This window comes from Ricinus communis, chromosome 5 (assembly GCF_019578655.1).
Source record: "Ricinus communis isolate WT05 ecotype wild-type chromosome 5, ASM1957865v1, whole genome shotgun sequence".
Lineage (NCBI taxonomy): Eukaryota > Viridiplantae > Streptophyta > Magnoliopsida > Malpighiales > Euphorbiaceae > Ricinus > Ricinus communis.
In genome coordinates, this window is record NC_063260.1 from 29,899,460 (window position 1) to 29,914,872 (window position 15,413).

The 15,413-nt window shown below is 34.3% G+C and overlaps 2 protein-coding genes across 10 annotated transcripts; both read left to right on the top strand.

Moving 5' to 3' along the window:
* Positions 1-686: 686 nt before the first annotated feature.
* On the top strand, positions 687-4,101 carry LOC8280592 (protein CREG1). Its single transcript, XM_002517364.4, has 6 exons — positions 687-1,213; positions 1,599-1,634; positions 2,507-2,708; positions 3,446-3,524; positions 3,641-3,758; positions 3,922-4,101. Exons 1-6 carry the CDS (start codon positions 1,047-1,049, stop codon positions 3,953-3,955), a joined length of 636 nt encoding a protein of 211 aa, XP_002517410.2. The 5' UTR covers positions 687-1,046; the 3' UTR covers positions 3,956-4,101.
* A 2,534-nt stretch (positions 4,102-6,635) lies between these two features.
* Positions 6,636-14,887, top strand: LOC8280589 (CRM-domain containing factor CFM2, chloroplastic). 9 transcript variants are annotated; one of them, XM_015718194.2, is made up of 14 exons: positions 6,637-7,373; positions 7,762-8,287; positions 8,362-8,492; positions 9,006-9,326; positions 9,401-9,557; positions 9,695-9,987; positions 10,509-10,568; positions 10,678-10,719; positions 10,862-10,978; positions 11,355-11,621; positions 11,713-11,944; positions 13,414-13,544; positions 13,745-14,003; positions 14,104-14,887. In XM_015718194.2, the coding sequence occupies exons 1-13, from the start codon at positions 6,708-6,710 to the stop codon at positions 13,988-13,990; spliced, it is 3,189 nt and encodes a 1,062-aa protein (XP_015573680.1). In that variant the 5' UTR covers positions 6,637-6,707; the 3' UTR covers positions 13,991-14,003; positions 14,104-14,887. The 9 variants fall into 9 exon arrangements, 8 of the variants coding, with proteins under 8 accessions (XP_015573680.1, XP_015573682.1, XP_015573684.1 ...); XM_015718196.2 differs by having other exon boundaries at positions 14,545-14,887; XM_015718198.2 differs by having other exon boundaries at positions 14,669-14,887.
* Positions 14,888-15,413: the final 526 nt, after the last annotated feature.

Sequence of the window (15,413 nt, forward strand, 5' to 3'; positions counted from 1 at the left end):
ATATTATTGATGTATGTAAAATTACCATTTCTATATAAATTAATATTTATTTTAATTAATATATAATTATACAAATTAATAACTTATTATTTAATTAAACAATATTTTAATTTAAGATGATTGTAAAATTAATTTATAAATATAATTAATATATTATTTAATAAGATGTTTTCTAGTTAAATAATAATTTATAATTATAAAAATAGTATACTAATTATATTTTAACATTAATCTAAATAAATATGGCTAATATATTGATAAATAAATCTTTAAAATAGCCAAATTAAAAATAATGGTTTTACAACTCATAAATAAGTGGCTAATTTTTTTATAATTTTTAATTATTTTTGTTATAATTTACTTTTAGGTTTATAACCTTTAAATTTTTGATGTATCGATTGCTTAAAGTAAGAAGATTTTAGTAACTTGAAGGATTTGGTGTTCCTTTTTTTAAAAGTGTTATCAGTGATAAATGGAAAAAGGAAAAGTAAGAAACAAACAAAAAGAAGAGTAAGCAAAAAGGCATTTTCTTAGGACAAACTTGATTGGGAAAAAAAAAAAAAAAAAAAGGAAAACCTTATCCCTATGGAGAAAAAGAATCCACAGGCTGGATTTTCCATGTGAGCCCAAGAGATAAGAGGAAAAGCCCATAATTGCTCAAAGCTATAATAACAGACAGGTGCTTCTCCATGCCTTTGAGGACCCGCATAACTTGGGACCATGTTCTCATCTGAAGATCTTCTGCAACACATGTCACAAACCTAGTATACTACTCTCTGCCTACTGTTTGTCCATTTGGGTCAAACTCAAAGCTAGTTAATCATCACACAATCCCACTCTTCCATCCAACAAGCTATACAAAAACTATACACCAGTTTGCAGAGGATTTAACCTCCCCTTGTCCAATTTGGCAAGAAAATCCTGTATTAGTTGGTTGATCTTCAGCTATAAAATTTTTGCTTTTTCTTCTTTTCAGTTGTTTTACTTCTCCTATAAATACAGAGATAACTGGATAGTGATCAGTGCAGTACAGAGACAGATAAAACATGGGCATCAAAAAAAGTATTGTCAGTTGTTTGTATGTAGTGTTGGTTTTTGTGGGATTTCAAGATTTTGTAGAGGGAAGGCTGTTATTGTTAAAGAAACCAGACCGTGATAATGCCGCTGCAACAGCTCGCTGGCTTGTTTCCCAGAATTCTTGGGGTGTCTTGAAGTATGTCCTATGCCTTTTCTTGTTATGTTCTGCTTCGGTTCTTTTATTTACTTTTGGCATCTGTTGGTTTAGGGTCTTTTTGATTCTTTCTTGGTTGGATTGCTGAAACCTGAAGAAGAAGCTGTTTTAAGGCTTAGTTGAGTTATTGTATTTGTTTATAATTAATGATACAAAGGAACGATTGGATCAATCAGGAAATTTCTATTTATTTTATTTTCTCAATTTACCATGAAATAGTCTTTAGATTCTTTAATCTTGAAGTCTGTGGTTGATATATGTTCTTTTGTCTCTGACGAGTCATTAACTAAGCTTAATACTGTTTTTGGTATTTGTGAAATTTAGACTTTTCCTGAATTGAAGATTAATTTCATTTCTAATTTTGCAGTACCATATCAATGGATTTGGGAGGTGCACCCTTCGGGTAAAGGTTTTTATTTATTTATTTATTTTGTTTATTTGAGTTTCATACTTGATTTTATTTGCATGAGCTAAAGTGCTTTATTTCTTGGCAAATATTCAAAGTTAAAGTGCTTTATTTCATACTGTTGTTGTTGTACATCATAAAGACGTGATTGATTAACTTCTTCAAGCTTACTTGTATTTAGAATAGAAGGATTTCTTTGAGTTATCACCTGATCTTTTCCTTACCAATGCTGCATTAAAATGGTTTAGATTTGTGCTTTATGACATGGTTCCGAACTGAGCAGCTGCATTTTCTTTTTCAAGGTTGCCTGAACTAGTCATCTTAAGGTCTCAAATGCCAGATTGGTAACTGTTGTTTAAGTTCTTACTCTTATACTCCCTTAACATTTGTTGAGACCTGTTTTAATTCCTGTCAAATTTATGATGGTTTCAACTGATATCTGAGAAGATTCTACATAAGCTTGTAATTGTCAATTGTTTTGCCTTCCCAACTCATTTTGTCGTATCTTGTTCCCTAGAAAATTATTGAAATTCTGGTCTTTCATATACCTCTATGAACCTATGAACGAGATGTAAATTCATTCTTCCCTTCTCTTCTTAGGAACATCCATAGATACATAACAAACAGAGAAACATTCAAATGAACCATTTTTCTGTTTTCCTTAACATTCTTCAAATAGATTCTCAACTGTGTCAATAGCTTTCATTCATAGCAAATTGAAACAACTGTTATGTCTACTCACTATGGCCTGATTCCTGAGGCATAAAAGAGAAAAGTTGTGCCTCTATTTCTTATATTCATGTTAACAACCAGATTATCTAGATTTGTCATGCTATTCCCATATCCATTTCTATTATTTTGCACTGCAGGAATGTTGTTTCATTTAGCGATGGGCTACCTAATGAAGGTAGTGGCATCCCATACTTTTATTTGACTACTCTTGATCCAACTGCGAGGAATGCATTGAAAGATCAGAGGTCTTCACTCACAATCAGCGAATATCCTATAGGAACATGTGGCAAGACAGACCCTGAGAACCCCACTTGTGCAAAAATTACACTGACTGGGAAGGTGTGTTTCAAACCTAAATATCTTCTACTCTAATTTTTAGTTTGTATCAGAATTTTATTCTTGAATCAGCATTGGAAATAAAGTGACTAATAACCACTGCTGAGAAGAATAATTTGCCATGCGTACGCAAACTGAAAGATATGCAGCTAGTTGCTTACTGTTTTGTGATTCATTAGATAAATTATAAGTTCTTGGACTTGGATTAATGAGAACAGTCAAAGTCCTTTACTAGACTGCTAATATCAGTTTTTTGAAGTTCTAATTCTCAGTCCTTATCACCATGGTCTCTTTAGCCTGGGGTTTATGCATGATAAACCCACATAAGCTGGTAATATTAAACCAAGAAATGGTCATTTATATCCTTACTGTTTATTGATTGTTCTGAGGTTTTGTTAGATACTGAATGTTATGATTTATGCAAACAAAGTGTAGTTATCTGAAAGCTTATGACAGTGTTACTTCTTTGAGCCTATGAAAAGGAAGAAAATCTACAAGAAAAAGAACAACTCTTTCTTATTGGCCATGATCCCATGCATTTAGTTTTACAATTTCCTGATGTACTAAGAGCTAGGGCAACAGTTTGCTGAGATTTGAAAAAACTGGGAGAAAGAAATCTATGTTGTTGTGGTTTTTGTTGATCTCGCTTTTTATGATCCCTTTTGTCACCAAATATTCTGTCTATTATATCGTCTTGGACAGCTGTGCACTAACTAGTATTGCCTCATATGATATGTCAGTTGAAGTTACTTGAGGAAAACACCAAGGAAGCAGAATTTGCTCGAACTGCCCTGTTTACCAGGCATCAGGAGATGCCAGGTAAGTAGCAAAATTTACATATTGCAAGCAGCCTTTTCCTCAGAAGCCTGATAGTGCAGTACAAGTGACGAGTAATAATTGGCAACTAATTGTATTTTCATCTTTACTTTTGGTAGGCTGGCCTAAGGATCACAACTTCCAGTTCTTCAAATTAGATATTGAAGATATATTTTTGATCAATTGGTTTGGTGGCCCTAAACCTCTGACATTGGATGAGTACTTCCATCAAAAAATGTAAGTATTCAAGGATGGATGCAGCATATTCATTTTATAGCGAATCAGATTAAGGAAGGGGGGTCACCTTGAAACTTACTTGGTAACAGTGATGCAATTTGAGTCAGTCCTGCAGAATGAATAGAATTGAAATGACTCCTGATGCATTCCTTGTCAATTGCAGGAGCCTCGCTTCCATTCTTCAAAAGCTTGCATGATCTCTCTTCCTATTGCAAACTGGAAAAAATGTGTATAAAATGAATATCCACTGTAAATAAGATGAGACAGTGCTTCTTGCTTGTATCATTTACATTCTGTAATCATATCCTGAAAAATAAGCAGAAATAAATTGATTGGTTATTAAGCATTGTTTACATTTATTTATTATTAGAAAGCAATGGCATCGAGTCGTATATTGTGCTAATACATTAGGAGTTTCTTGGTGCTTTCGGTATGTTCCATCATCAAATAAGATGGTCTTAAATGAGCTGTGCAATATAATGGGATGTTTCACATATTATTATATTAATTAATAAATTACTTTTTTAATTATATAATTATTTTTAATATTAAAACTAATATATATATGTATATATATAAAACATAAATTTTTGACATGTGCATTTATATATAAATATTATATTAATATATAATTTTATATTTATTAGATAATTAATATATTAATGAACAAGTTTTTCTTTTAAAAAAAAAAGAGTTATTTTTCTAATTATATAATAATTCTTAATCCTAAAAATAACTTATAAATAATTTCTATATATATATATATATATATATATATATTAGTTCAAAAATTATTGAATTAATATAATTCTAAAATATTAAATTTTTTAATAAAAACAACACTTAAAAATATTTTGAAATAATAATAATTTTTTAGAAATATAGAATAATTATAAATTATTGAAAACATAAAATTTTTATAAACTCATTTTACATTGCATAATCAAAATAATAGAAAATTCTTTTTCTATCAAAGACCTGAAATATTTTTCTTACATCCCATCGATACTTTATCATGGACTTTATACTGACGACAAATTGCTTTGTCATATAATTCGTTTGCCTTCTCCAAATTGCCTGCGACAAACCAATTAAGAAGGAAAATCCTTGCTAAGTTCGTAATTTAGTTCCATATCCATTAAAGAAAAGGATTCACAGTCCCTTTTGGATTCCATATTCCAATAGCGATGTAAGCCAAGATACACTAGTATATATATATATGTGTGTTCATCCTTATTCTTTCCCATAAGCATACACACGCATAGTCTACTGACACCCACAATTCAAGAATCGATAAGAAAAAGATGACCAAGAAAGAGCTAGCCCTTTCCGACGAGCTTTCTGTCGATGAAAATCTTCATAGGAAAGAGAGCTTTCCGTCCAGTGAAGAAGAAGAGATTGGTTTTGTAAACAAGGTAAAGGAACGCTTATATGTCGAAGGTGATAAAGGATATTACAAATGCAGAGAGTTTCTCCATGACTGGAATCTATACAAAGAAGGGCAGATGGCCAAGCATGACTGACCTCTACTGCAAACTGGTTGATGCTTTTGAGTGTGATCATCAAGATTTTTTTGACGAACTCTGCAAGTTCTTTTATGGGAAGAAATCGGGCAATCAATGGAATATCACAGAGAGGGAGTTGAAACTGTTCCGAGGTCAAAATAACACCATCCTAGATGAGATAAAAGAATTCATGCATCACATGTTTGAGGAATACTACAAAGATTTTCTGCATTGCTGTAAATTGTTTGAAGAAGGTCACATGAATAACCACGACCTCTACTGCGAGCTTATTGAATATCTTTGTTGGCACGGGGATGATTTTCTTGATCAATTCAAGAATTTCTTGACATTTTCTTCTACTGCTTAGTCTACTTTTTCTGTTTTGGCTAAATAACCTTTCTAAAGGAACCATGTTTTCTTTTTAGTTAATTATTAATTAATGTATTTCTTTTTCTTTTAAATAAAACTATATTTTTACCATATGCATGCCGTGTATTTAATCAATTGATTTCTATATATTTATTTTTGTTTATTTATCATGAAAAGAGAAAAGTATATTTGTGGCAGAAAATAAAAATTAGCGGAACAACTTTTACTATGAATATAATGATTGGCAACAAGTAGTTGCTACAAATATCAATTATTTACAACAAATTAAAATTAAAATGACAGTACATCAGAACTTAACACAATGGCAAATCTTACAAAAAAGGGAAAAGAATAAGCACTATTCACATAATCATTCAAGATTGAAATGCAACGCAGATGCTGCAAATTTTTCTATGACTGAATGAGGTGTGTTATAAGGGATGCAGATGCTGCTTTGTTTTTTTTTTTTTTTTTTTGTTTTTTGCAGCAAAAGCTACACAATTTTGTGCCCGAAGCTTACAGAAGCTTTAAGCCTTCGTGAGGCTTTGAGCTGGATCAAGGGTCATCAACTTTGTAATGTGAATGTCGAGATGGATGCGTTGGCAGTGGTTGATGCGGTACAGAACTATTCTCAAGATTATTCCATGATTGTAGGAAGTTATTTCTTGGGATTTCTCTTCTGTTAGAAGGTCAGCGAACCAAGTCGCTCGTTGTCTTGGACGAGGGTCTGCTTCCTTGTTTGATCTTAAGGAGTGGTGGTTAAACCCTCCCTCTTTTCTGTTGGATGTATTGAATTTTGATCTGGTTTAATGATATTTATCTTAGTTTCAAAAAGAAATGCTTTGATAATAGGCTTAAAAACCTGGTTGAAATTTTGTTACGTTTCCTTCATATATTAATGGAGCTGAGCTGAAACTACACCTCTACTAAGCACGTGCCCAAAAAAAAAAATATAGGCGAGTCACGTGATTAAGGATACAGGAGGTAGTTTACAAAATGAGATAGTTTAGGTAATAACTACCGCATTACCACTCTTCATCTTCACTCCACTCGTCTCTCTGTTCCATGAAATGAAATGCTGCTTTCTCTTCACCTTCTTAGTCCTTCACCACCTCTTAGAAAACCCTATTCTCCAGTTTTCCCATTTCCACAAACCCTAATTTTGCAAAACCGTAAAGTCCCTTCCAAATCCTCCATCACCATCCACTGCTCCAACTCTAAAACTGTCCCCAGCTCCGCCATTCAACGTATTGCGGATAAGCTCCGCTCTCTCGGCTTCGCTGAACATAATCCTGAGCCTCATACCCGAAATTCAGCCGAAACAAAACAACGTGAAGGTGAAATCTTTATCCCTTTACCCAATGAATTATCCAAATACCGGGTAGGACACACGCTAGACCCAAGCTGGAGCACCCCGGAGAACCCCGTGCCTAGACCGGGATCCGGGAATGCGATACTGAGGTATCACGAGTTGAGGAAGCAAGTGAAGAAAGAGAGAGAGGATAAGAAAAGAGAGGCAAAAGTTCCGACTTTAGCGGAATTGAGTTTGTCAGAGGAAGAGTTAAGGAGGTTGAGGAGAATCGGGATTGCGGAGAAGAGGAAATTGAAGGTTGGAAAAGCCGGGATTACAGAAGGGATTGTGAATGGGATTCATGAGAGATGGAGGAGAAGTGAAGTTGTTAAGATTGTTTGTGAGGATTTGTGTAGAATGAATATGAAAAGGACTCATGACTTGTTGGAGGTCAGAAATTTTTCGAAGTTCTTAGTTATATTATGTTTTGGAAAGTTTAAAGAAAACGGAAAAATTAATAATTGAGTTTATTTTTAATCAATTTCACGTTAGAGAGGTTAAATTGCTATATTTCAGTTCTTTAAACTTAAAAGACTTTTTGAAAGAAACTAAGTTGTACCAAAACAGACATCAGCTTGCAAGAATTCAACTGAATTGACTTTAAGTACATGCTTTATTCCAAAACCAGAAATATTGATAGTGGTTCTGGATTTTGATTCGCTACCTAGAGATTTTTTTTACATGCCTTGTGGTGTAGTAACTTATATATGGATAAATTACATGACAAGATTGCCATTTACAAATTGGTAATATTATAATTATCTTGTGATTTTTGCAGAGAAAAACTGGGGGTTTGGTTGTCTGGAGGGCTGGGAGTAAAATTGTACTGTATAGAGGTGTCAATTATATATATCCTTATTTCTTATCGGATAATACTACAGAAAATGATACTTCTATTGATGCTGTACAAGATACACACAAGCACAATGACAGTGATAAAATTAAGAGCTGCTCGTCTAGTGTGGATGGTGTGAAGTTTTCTGGACCAAGTCCAACCAATAAAGCAGTTAGGCCAGCTTTAATACAAGGTGTTGGTTTACCGAATAGAGTAAGATTTCAACTTCCAGGTGAGGCACAACTTGCTGAAGAAGTTGACAGTTTGTTAGAAGGATTAGGCCCGCGTTTTAGTGATTGGTGGGGATATGAGCCACTCCCAGTTGATGCTGATCTTCTTCCTGCTATTGTTCCTGGATACCAGAAACCCTTCCGCCTTCTTCCATACGGTATCAAGCCTATACTGACAAATGATGAAATGACCACATTAAAAAGGCTTGGGAGACCCTTGCCTTGCCATTTTGTGTTAGGTGAGGTTGACTTCTGATTCTACATTTTGTGATCTTTTGATAACATTTGATTACTCACTTTCCTTTTCTATTAGGTAGAAATAGGAAACTTCAAGGATTGGCTGCTTCAATAATCAAGCTTTGGGAAAAATGTGAGATTGCTAAAATTGCAGTTAAGAGAGGAGTGCAGAACACTAATAGTGAGATGATGGCTGAAGAGTTAAAGGTTAGTGTACATTGGCAAATTTATTATTTTATTTACAATTGCTATCAATTCATGCTCTCATTGGTGCTTTATCATGCTTTACTTCAAACAATGCTTATAGTACTCTACTTTTTTGTATTTGGTAATTGTAAAAGGATAATAATTGTATTGGCTGCTCTAAATCGGAGAGTCATTGTTCTTCCCAAGTCTTTCTTATGTTGATTAAAGTGGTTACTGCTTAGACTCTTGCTTCCAACCATGAACATTTTAGATTTTCTTGAATAATTCATGCTTTGATGGTTACCAAGATAATCTGCATCAAAGTTTATATACTAACTTGCTGCTATTGATCATGTAATAGCACCACTATTTGCATCAGCTATTCAGCTGTAAGTTCTCAATAGCCATAAAAAATTAAACATATAAAATTAAAATAGAAGCTTTCTGCATAAGAACACATTACAAATCATTAAACTGTAAAAGCAAATAGGCAATGCTATCAGCACTTATTAAGATTTAAATATTTTGTTGCAGCGGCTGACTGGTGGAACTCTACTTTCACGGGATAGGGAATTTATTGTGTTGTATAGGGGAAAGGATTTCCTTCCATCTGCAGTTTCTTCTGCAATAAAAGAGCGAAGAAACCATGTCTTTAATGTGGCTAAAGAGAGGACAGACAATAGCACATCGGCTGAAACAGCAAAGGAAGCTGAGGATGTTGAAGATGGCACTAGTAATTCTGGCTCTCAAGATGAATTTCACGGTAACAATGAGCAGAGTTACGATCTCTCTAAACAAAGGAAGCTGAGTTTCACTAAGGAAGCTATTAAAAGAACCAGCATTAGATTGTCTATGGTATGATTTTGTGAAGGTGCTAAATGCCTATTGGTAAACTCTTATTTGCTAATACAGATGGCATGTTTTGGCAGGCATTGGAAAAAAAAGCAAAAGCAGTGAAACTTCTAGCAGAAATAGAAAATTCAGAGATGTCTCAACAGCCAGAAATAGATAAGGAGGGTATCACTGATGAAGAAAGATATATGCTAAGGAAGGTTGGCTTGAAAATGAAGCCTTTCTTATTAATAGGTGAGTTATGCATCATAAAAGAATAGCTCCGCAGATTTTTGTTCTTTCTTCAGAAGCAGAGAGCTTTAAAAGACCCATTAATATTTGTGCATCTTACTAGTATGGACCCTGACATACATTTTTTATTTCCCTTTCAGGTAGAAGGGGGGTGTTTGACGGAACAATTGAAAACATGCATCTTCATTGGAAGTATAGGGAGCTTGTTAAGATTATATGTAAAGAGAGAAGCTTAAACGCTGTTCATGAAGTGGCACAGAGCTTAGAAGCAGAAAGTGGTGGAATATTAGTTGCAGTGGAAAGAGTCAGCAAGGGTTATGCTATTGTTGTATATCGTGGAAAGAATTATCAGCGGCCTGCTCTTTTGAGGCCTCCAACTCTCCTGAGTAAGAGGGAAGCAATGAAGCGCTCTTTAGAGGCACAGCGTCGTGAGGTAAAATATCAGCAATTATTGTGGGTGTAGTACATGCCAACCTATCATTGATAAGTAGGGTCCCAATTGAGGTTCGTCTTTTGCTGTAAATGTTTGTAGTTGGCCATAGATCAGTCGGCATGCCTTGTGAGCTAGAGCATAACTTTAGGTCTTTATGCTAACTTTTTCATTGTCTTACTATGTGTTTAATACTTTCTTAGTACTAAACCCAATTAAAATAAAGGACAGGGTTTGTTTTGGGATTGGTTTTGGATAGGAGTTTTACCCATTAAAGGATAGTCAGAGAATTTTATTCTTTCTGCTAGTGTGTCTAAGAAGCCAGTTTTTCTAGCTTGGAATAATGTGATGGCATGCTGTTAATATGCTTCCAATTTCTAACCAGTACATTTTTCTATATTTCAAAATTGGATTAAGTGCTTTCAATATCTACGTAATGTAATGAGTTTTTCTATATTTAACAATTGGATTATATGCAATATGGTAAAGTCTTACTCTGTTGGTGTGTGTTTTTCCTGATGCAGTCTTTGAAACTTCATGTTTTGAGGCTTACCAGAAATATAAATGACTTGAAACTAAAATTGGTAAGCATTCTCATTATTTGTTACTGGAGACTTCTTGTTGGGCTTTTCTTTTAGCTATTTAAGTGATAAGTTTACCCAAATAATATTGATGTGCACTATCTTCAACCAGGCTAAAGATGAGGAAGCACACAATGCGCAGTCTTTTGATGAAGTAAGATTTCAGGAGTTATACTATCTCCCTAGCACATAAATGCATGTGCATTCACACATGTTATTATATGTAAATTTGGTGCAAATGCCTAGATAATATTTTGACTAATGTCTATTTACTCAAATTTATTGTTGTAATCTAGGTTAAGGAACAGATGCACAGCGTGGAGTCAGCTATACATGTGAAATCAGACTCTGAACTGAATTCTGATAATCACTCATTTTCAGGCATTTCTTCTCATTGCAAAGAGAATGTAGGGGTAAGTATACTTGAAAGAAAAAGAAAATGTACTTTATTCTAGTTTTCTACTCTTTCTGTTGTTTAAAGATGAGATTTATTAGATTTGAACAAAAAAATGAAAACATTTTGTACTAGTCATACTTGGTTCACAGGCACTCTAAACCATGTATAGGAATAGATGCATTAAATACATCAATGCGACCTACATTTTTTTTTTTTTGTTATCTACTTGATAGAATTTGCCATATCTGATAGAGCCTTTGGAACGATTACTTCAGAGACTAGAGGCAAATATGAACTGATTCAATATCTGTAATTCAATTGATGGTTTGAATGCATCAATAACAAGTATATAACCTTATAAAAAAGGAACCAATCAAACTGATTTTTGTCAGCTATTTAACGGGAATGGAATTGGTAGAAGCGAATTTGAGTCTCTGTCTATATCACTGAGCAAGGAAAGTCATGCATCAGTAAACATCATTCAACCTGATGAACAAGCTAGTCAAATAAATCCTTCTTTGCTATATGATGGGATCAGGATTGGTAAAAATGAACCTGAATCTTCATCTGAATCATTGAGCAAAGAAACCCATGCAAGTCTATTCACTGCTATAAATGGTGGAGCTGTTGATTCCACTTCTTTTCCTAATACCTCAATGGTGATATTTAGAATCCCTTCTATGTTTGTCTTTTGTTATATATTTCTTTCTTCTTTTAGCTTCTGATGTGTTCTTTTTCATTCATATTTAGTCAGAGGAAAGGGGCTCTTATCCCTGCGTTAGTGCTGAGAATTGTGTGCATGAAAATAAGATAATGGGGTCAACAGTAGAATCAACTACAACTGTGCTGGAAGAATCAGTTTCAATTTCCGCGAACGAGGATAATGAGATGCAATCCAGTACCATTTGTCTTTCTAATAGAGACAGGCTTATGTTAAGAAAGCAAGCCCTCAAGATGAAAAACCGCCCAGTGCTTGCAGTAGGTATTTCTCTACATGTTTATTTTTTCTCTCTTGTTTTTCTTTTTTGCCATGTTATCTGTGATTAATGTTTCTGAACTTAGCAGATGTAATAGGTGAGAATTATTTGGCCTGGACTATCTGATTTTTTTTCCTTAACTTAAATCTCCTACATAAAAGAGATTTTGGTTGTAGATTAATTCTATTATCATGAGTTATGATGATTGATAATGAAATTTGGCCTAGTCTTTTTGTGGAAGATGAAACTATTGGTGAATGTCATTTTTTTCAATTATTAAAAAAGAATAAGAACTAATAATGACTTTGCTCCTTGTTGTTTTATTTTGTTAGGAGGTATTTGCATGATAATAAAATATAACATTTAAATAGCCTTGCCTACCCACCTTATGCTGGGGAAAAATTACATCTAAATTGAAACAAATATTCATGCTTCAGAATGGTAGTATTTGTGGTAGAACAAACACACATTATTAGTAAGATTGAGATTGCTATGGTGGTATATCAAATTTAGGAGAGACGAAGAAGGTGGTTTGTTAGTTCTTTAAAAATATGTACTTCGAGTCCGTGAATAAGAGGACTCTACAAATGGAGTTATACATATTAGAATTGGGGTGTCTTCTTGACATGACAAGCCTCTCCATGAGGTGATTACTTTAGTTTTCAAGGATGGTAATGGTAACAAAATTCTAGGACTAAATCTACTATGCCCTTTCAATGAGGTTGGAAGGAGGATATGGGTTATGTATTTCATTTTCCATGTGTTCTGTTAGAGTGAGATTGTGAGGACTTTGTAGTAGCCTTAATTAAAGATAGCCAATTAGCAGCCATACAGGGAATTTTTTCTGACTATGCATTGATTTCAAAGCTTTTGGTGTTGAGGTTAAGATGATGATTGGTGAAGTTGTAGGGCCTTCCTCTAGAGGGATGGCAAGTTCTTGCTTTAGTTGTAGTTTGACTATAGTGTTATGGTGTCAATCGCTGATTTTCAGAATATAGGACATTATGGGACATCCTCTGGGTGGACATCTCTTACCATGTGTGTCAGAATATAGGATGGTATTGGGCAATCTTTCCTTGAATTATTTGCTGCTGCTGCCTCTTTAACCATCGTGTGTGCTCCATATCTGTCTTTTCTGGTCAAGAGTCTTATGATTTGGAATGATATGTTTGGTGAAGTGTGGGACAAGAATCTATTCACTTGGTGTAATGGAATAATTAAGCAATCGATTCAGGGAGAAGCTTTGAGCTTCTTAATGTGATTAATACATCCTTTACTGGCAATTGGCTATAGAGATGATGGCTGGCAACAATTATTACTCTTTGAAATTTATAAGTTGTCCTGAACCTCCTTGAAATTTTCTGTTGCATACACGTTGATATTAGTTTTCCACCTTATCTTTTCTTTTATTCCTTTCAATTAAATCAACCCATGGGAACTCATTAAGCTCTGTGCTACGGCTAATTCTTTCCAGGGAGGAGCAACATTGTCACTGGCGTTGCAAAAACAATCAAAGCTCACTTTAAAAAATATCCTCTTGCAATAGTAAATGTCAAAGGCAGAGCCAAAGGGACTTCAGTCCAGGAAGTGGTTTTCCAGCTGGAGGTCTGTAACCTCCAATTCCTGCCTTTATTTTTCTTATTAATTTTTTATGTCAAACTTGAACAAATTTGCTGAAGTATTTTCCTCCGTATCTTATACAGTTAGCATTTTTCTTATGTCAAACTTGAATAAATTGGGTTAGTATTGTTTATGCCAAACTGGAACAAATTGGATTAAATATTTCCCTTCATTCACTTTTACAGCAAGCTACAGGTGGGGTTTTAGTCTCTCAGGAGCCTAGCAAAGTCATTCTTTACCGGGGCTGGGGTGCATTTGATGAACCTGGTCACAGAGGTAAGAAGAATGCCCATGATTCAGGTAAAACATCAGTGGTTAAAGAAGAAAGTTCTAGGCTTGGCATGTCCCCTGAGCTCATGGCTGCAATCAGACTTGAATGTGGCCTGCAGAATAAGCAAGAACAGAAGCAAACTCCATTAGCTGAAATTTGAGGTAGTGCCAAAGGTATTACCTGATCCATTATATTGTTTATACCAGAGATGTGTTATGAGGGCATGGTGATAGGTTTCTCCCTCGTCTCCTTAATTAGTTTTATATGCTGTAGGAGAGTGTTTATCTCAGATTTATGATAGTTCAGCCATGGCAATGCATTGGACATTCTTGCATAAAAAAAGGAAGGGCAACATCTCAAAGAAGTGAAAAAGTGCCGTTTCTGCGTGTTAATCTGGTTCATCCTAGAATAACTGTCAAAGGTTCATAACCATCAGATACCATGCTTTACTTCTTACGCTTCTTAACATTTACTTGTGGTCTTGCTTTTGCTCCTTCCCCACCTCGGTCAACGACTTATATTTACATGCAGATAAAGATGTGTAATCACAATGCATCTTATTCTGTTCTATGTCAAAAGCTAATTTTGGTTTAATAGTTTACTCCCAATTCCAGCTGCATATGTTCAGACTAGTTGCCCATCTTTATGTTACATATGGTAGCAATTAATTTGAAAATCAAGCAGTACCTGGCATAAGCAGAAATTCTCTGACAGATTAAAGCGCCATGTGAAAACCCTTGTCGGCTTCCAAGATTCTCTCTCTACCTTTTGGGTTCAAAATGGCTGATCTTTTCCGACACAGGTGCATGAGCTAAACTGAAAGGAATTTTGTATTCAGGTCCCTGCCTGCGTTCTTGAAGTCCTTTTCAAACACGTCTGCTAGGAAAGAAATGACTGGAGGGAAGATGACGATACTCGAAACTTCATCATGTAAAATTATATTTTGCCTTTTCATGTTTCTTCAGTGGGAATACAATTACTGTACTACGAAGGTGGTATGTATTTGATCATTTAACATCTATAAATGACAGGATTATACATGTTAATTTTCGGCTAATCCTAATGTTGCTCCACATTAATGAGACATAAAAGTAGCTGTTAACTCTTCTTTGCTGTGGCCTAATGGTCATGCATCCTCCACTATAAACTTTCTGATTCAGATTAGGACATTAGAGGACATGGCAGACAGAATTTACACCATTGATTTTGTTCACATAAATCATGACTTTTGATGAAATTTTTAAATTTGCTTAATGGAACACAAATAAGAAAATATTTGAAATGGTGATTCATAATGGCCATGGAAATATACCGCTAGGGCAATGTTTGGTCTGCCTTCGCATTGGATGAAAAATGAAGGCTCAAATGAGTCTTTATATCAAATAGATTCTATTCCAAAACTATTATTTTACAGATATAAATGAATAATATGAAATGGTTTTTGTGGAACTTATACATACTATAATATATATAATTTCTTCTAAAGTTAGACCATTCTAATATAGTAACAGCATACAAAAAATTGTCTACAAATAATAATTTGAAAATTTAATCCAATCCAAATGAAATGTGCACTAAGTTCT

What these genes read in the sequence shown, in the direction of transcription:
- LOC8280592 (XM_002517364.4), top strand. Translation starts at nt 1,047, where the DNA reads ATGGGCATCAAAAAAAGTATTGTCAGTTGTTTGTATGTAGTGTTGGTT. An exon ending in AAATTACACTGACTGGGAAG is followed by an intron (nt 2,709 to 3,445) that starts GTGTGTTTCAAA and finishes ATGATATGTCAG; the next exon opens with TTGAAGTTACTTGAGGAAAA. An exon ending in CAGGCATCAGGAGATGCCAG is followed by an intron (nt 3,525 to 3,640) that starts GTAAGTAGCAAA and finishes TACTTTTGGTAG; the next exon opens with GCTGGCCTAAGGATCACAAC.
- LOC8280589 (XM_015718193.2), top strand. Translation starts at nt 6,708, where the DNA reads ATGCTGCTTTCTCTTCACCTTCTTAGTCCTTCACCACCTCTTAGAAAA. An exon ending in CCAGCATTAGATTGTCTATG is followed by an intron (nt 9,327 to 9,400) that starts GTATGATTTTGT and finishes ATGTTTTGGCAG; the next exon opens with GCATTGGAAAAAAAAGCAAA. An exon ending in TAGAGGCACAGCGTCGTGAG is followed by an intron (nt 9,988 to 10,508) that starts GTAAAATATCAG and finishes TTCCTGATGCAG; the next exon opens with TCTTTGAAACTTCATGTTTT.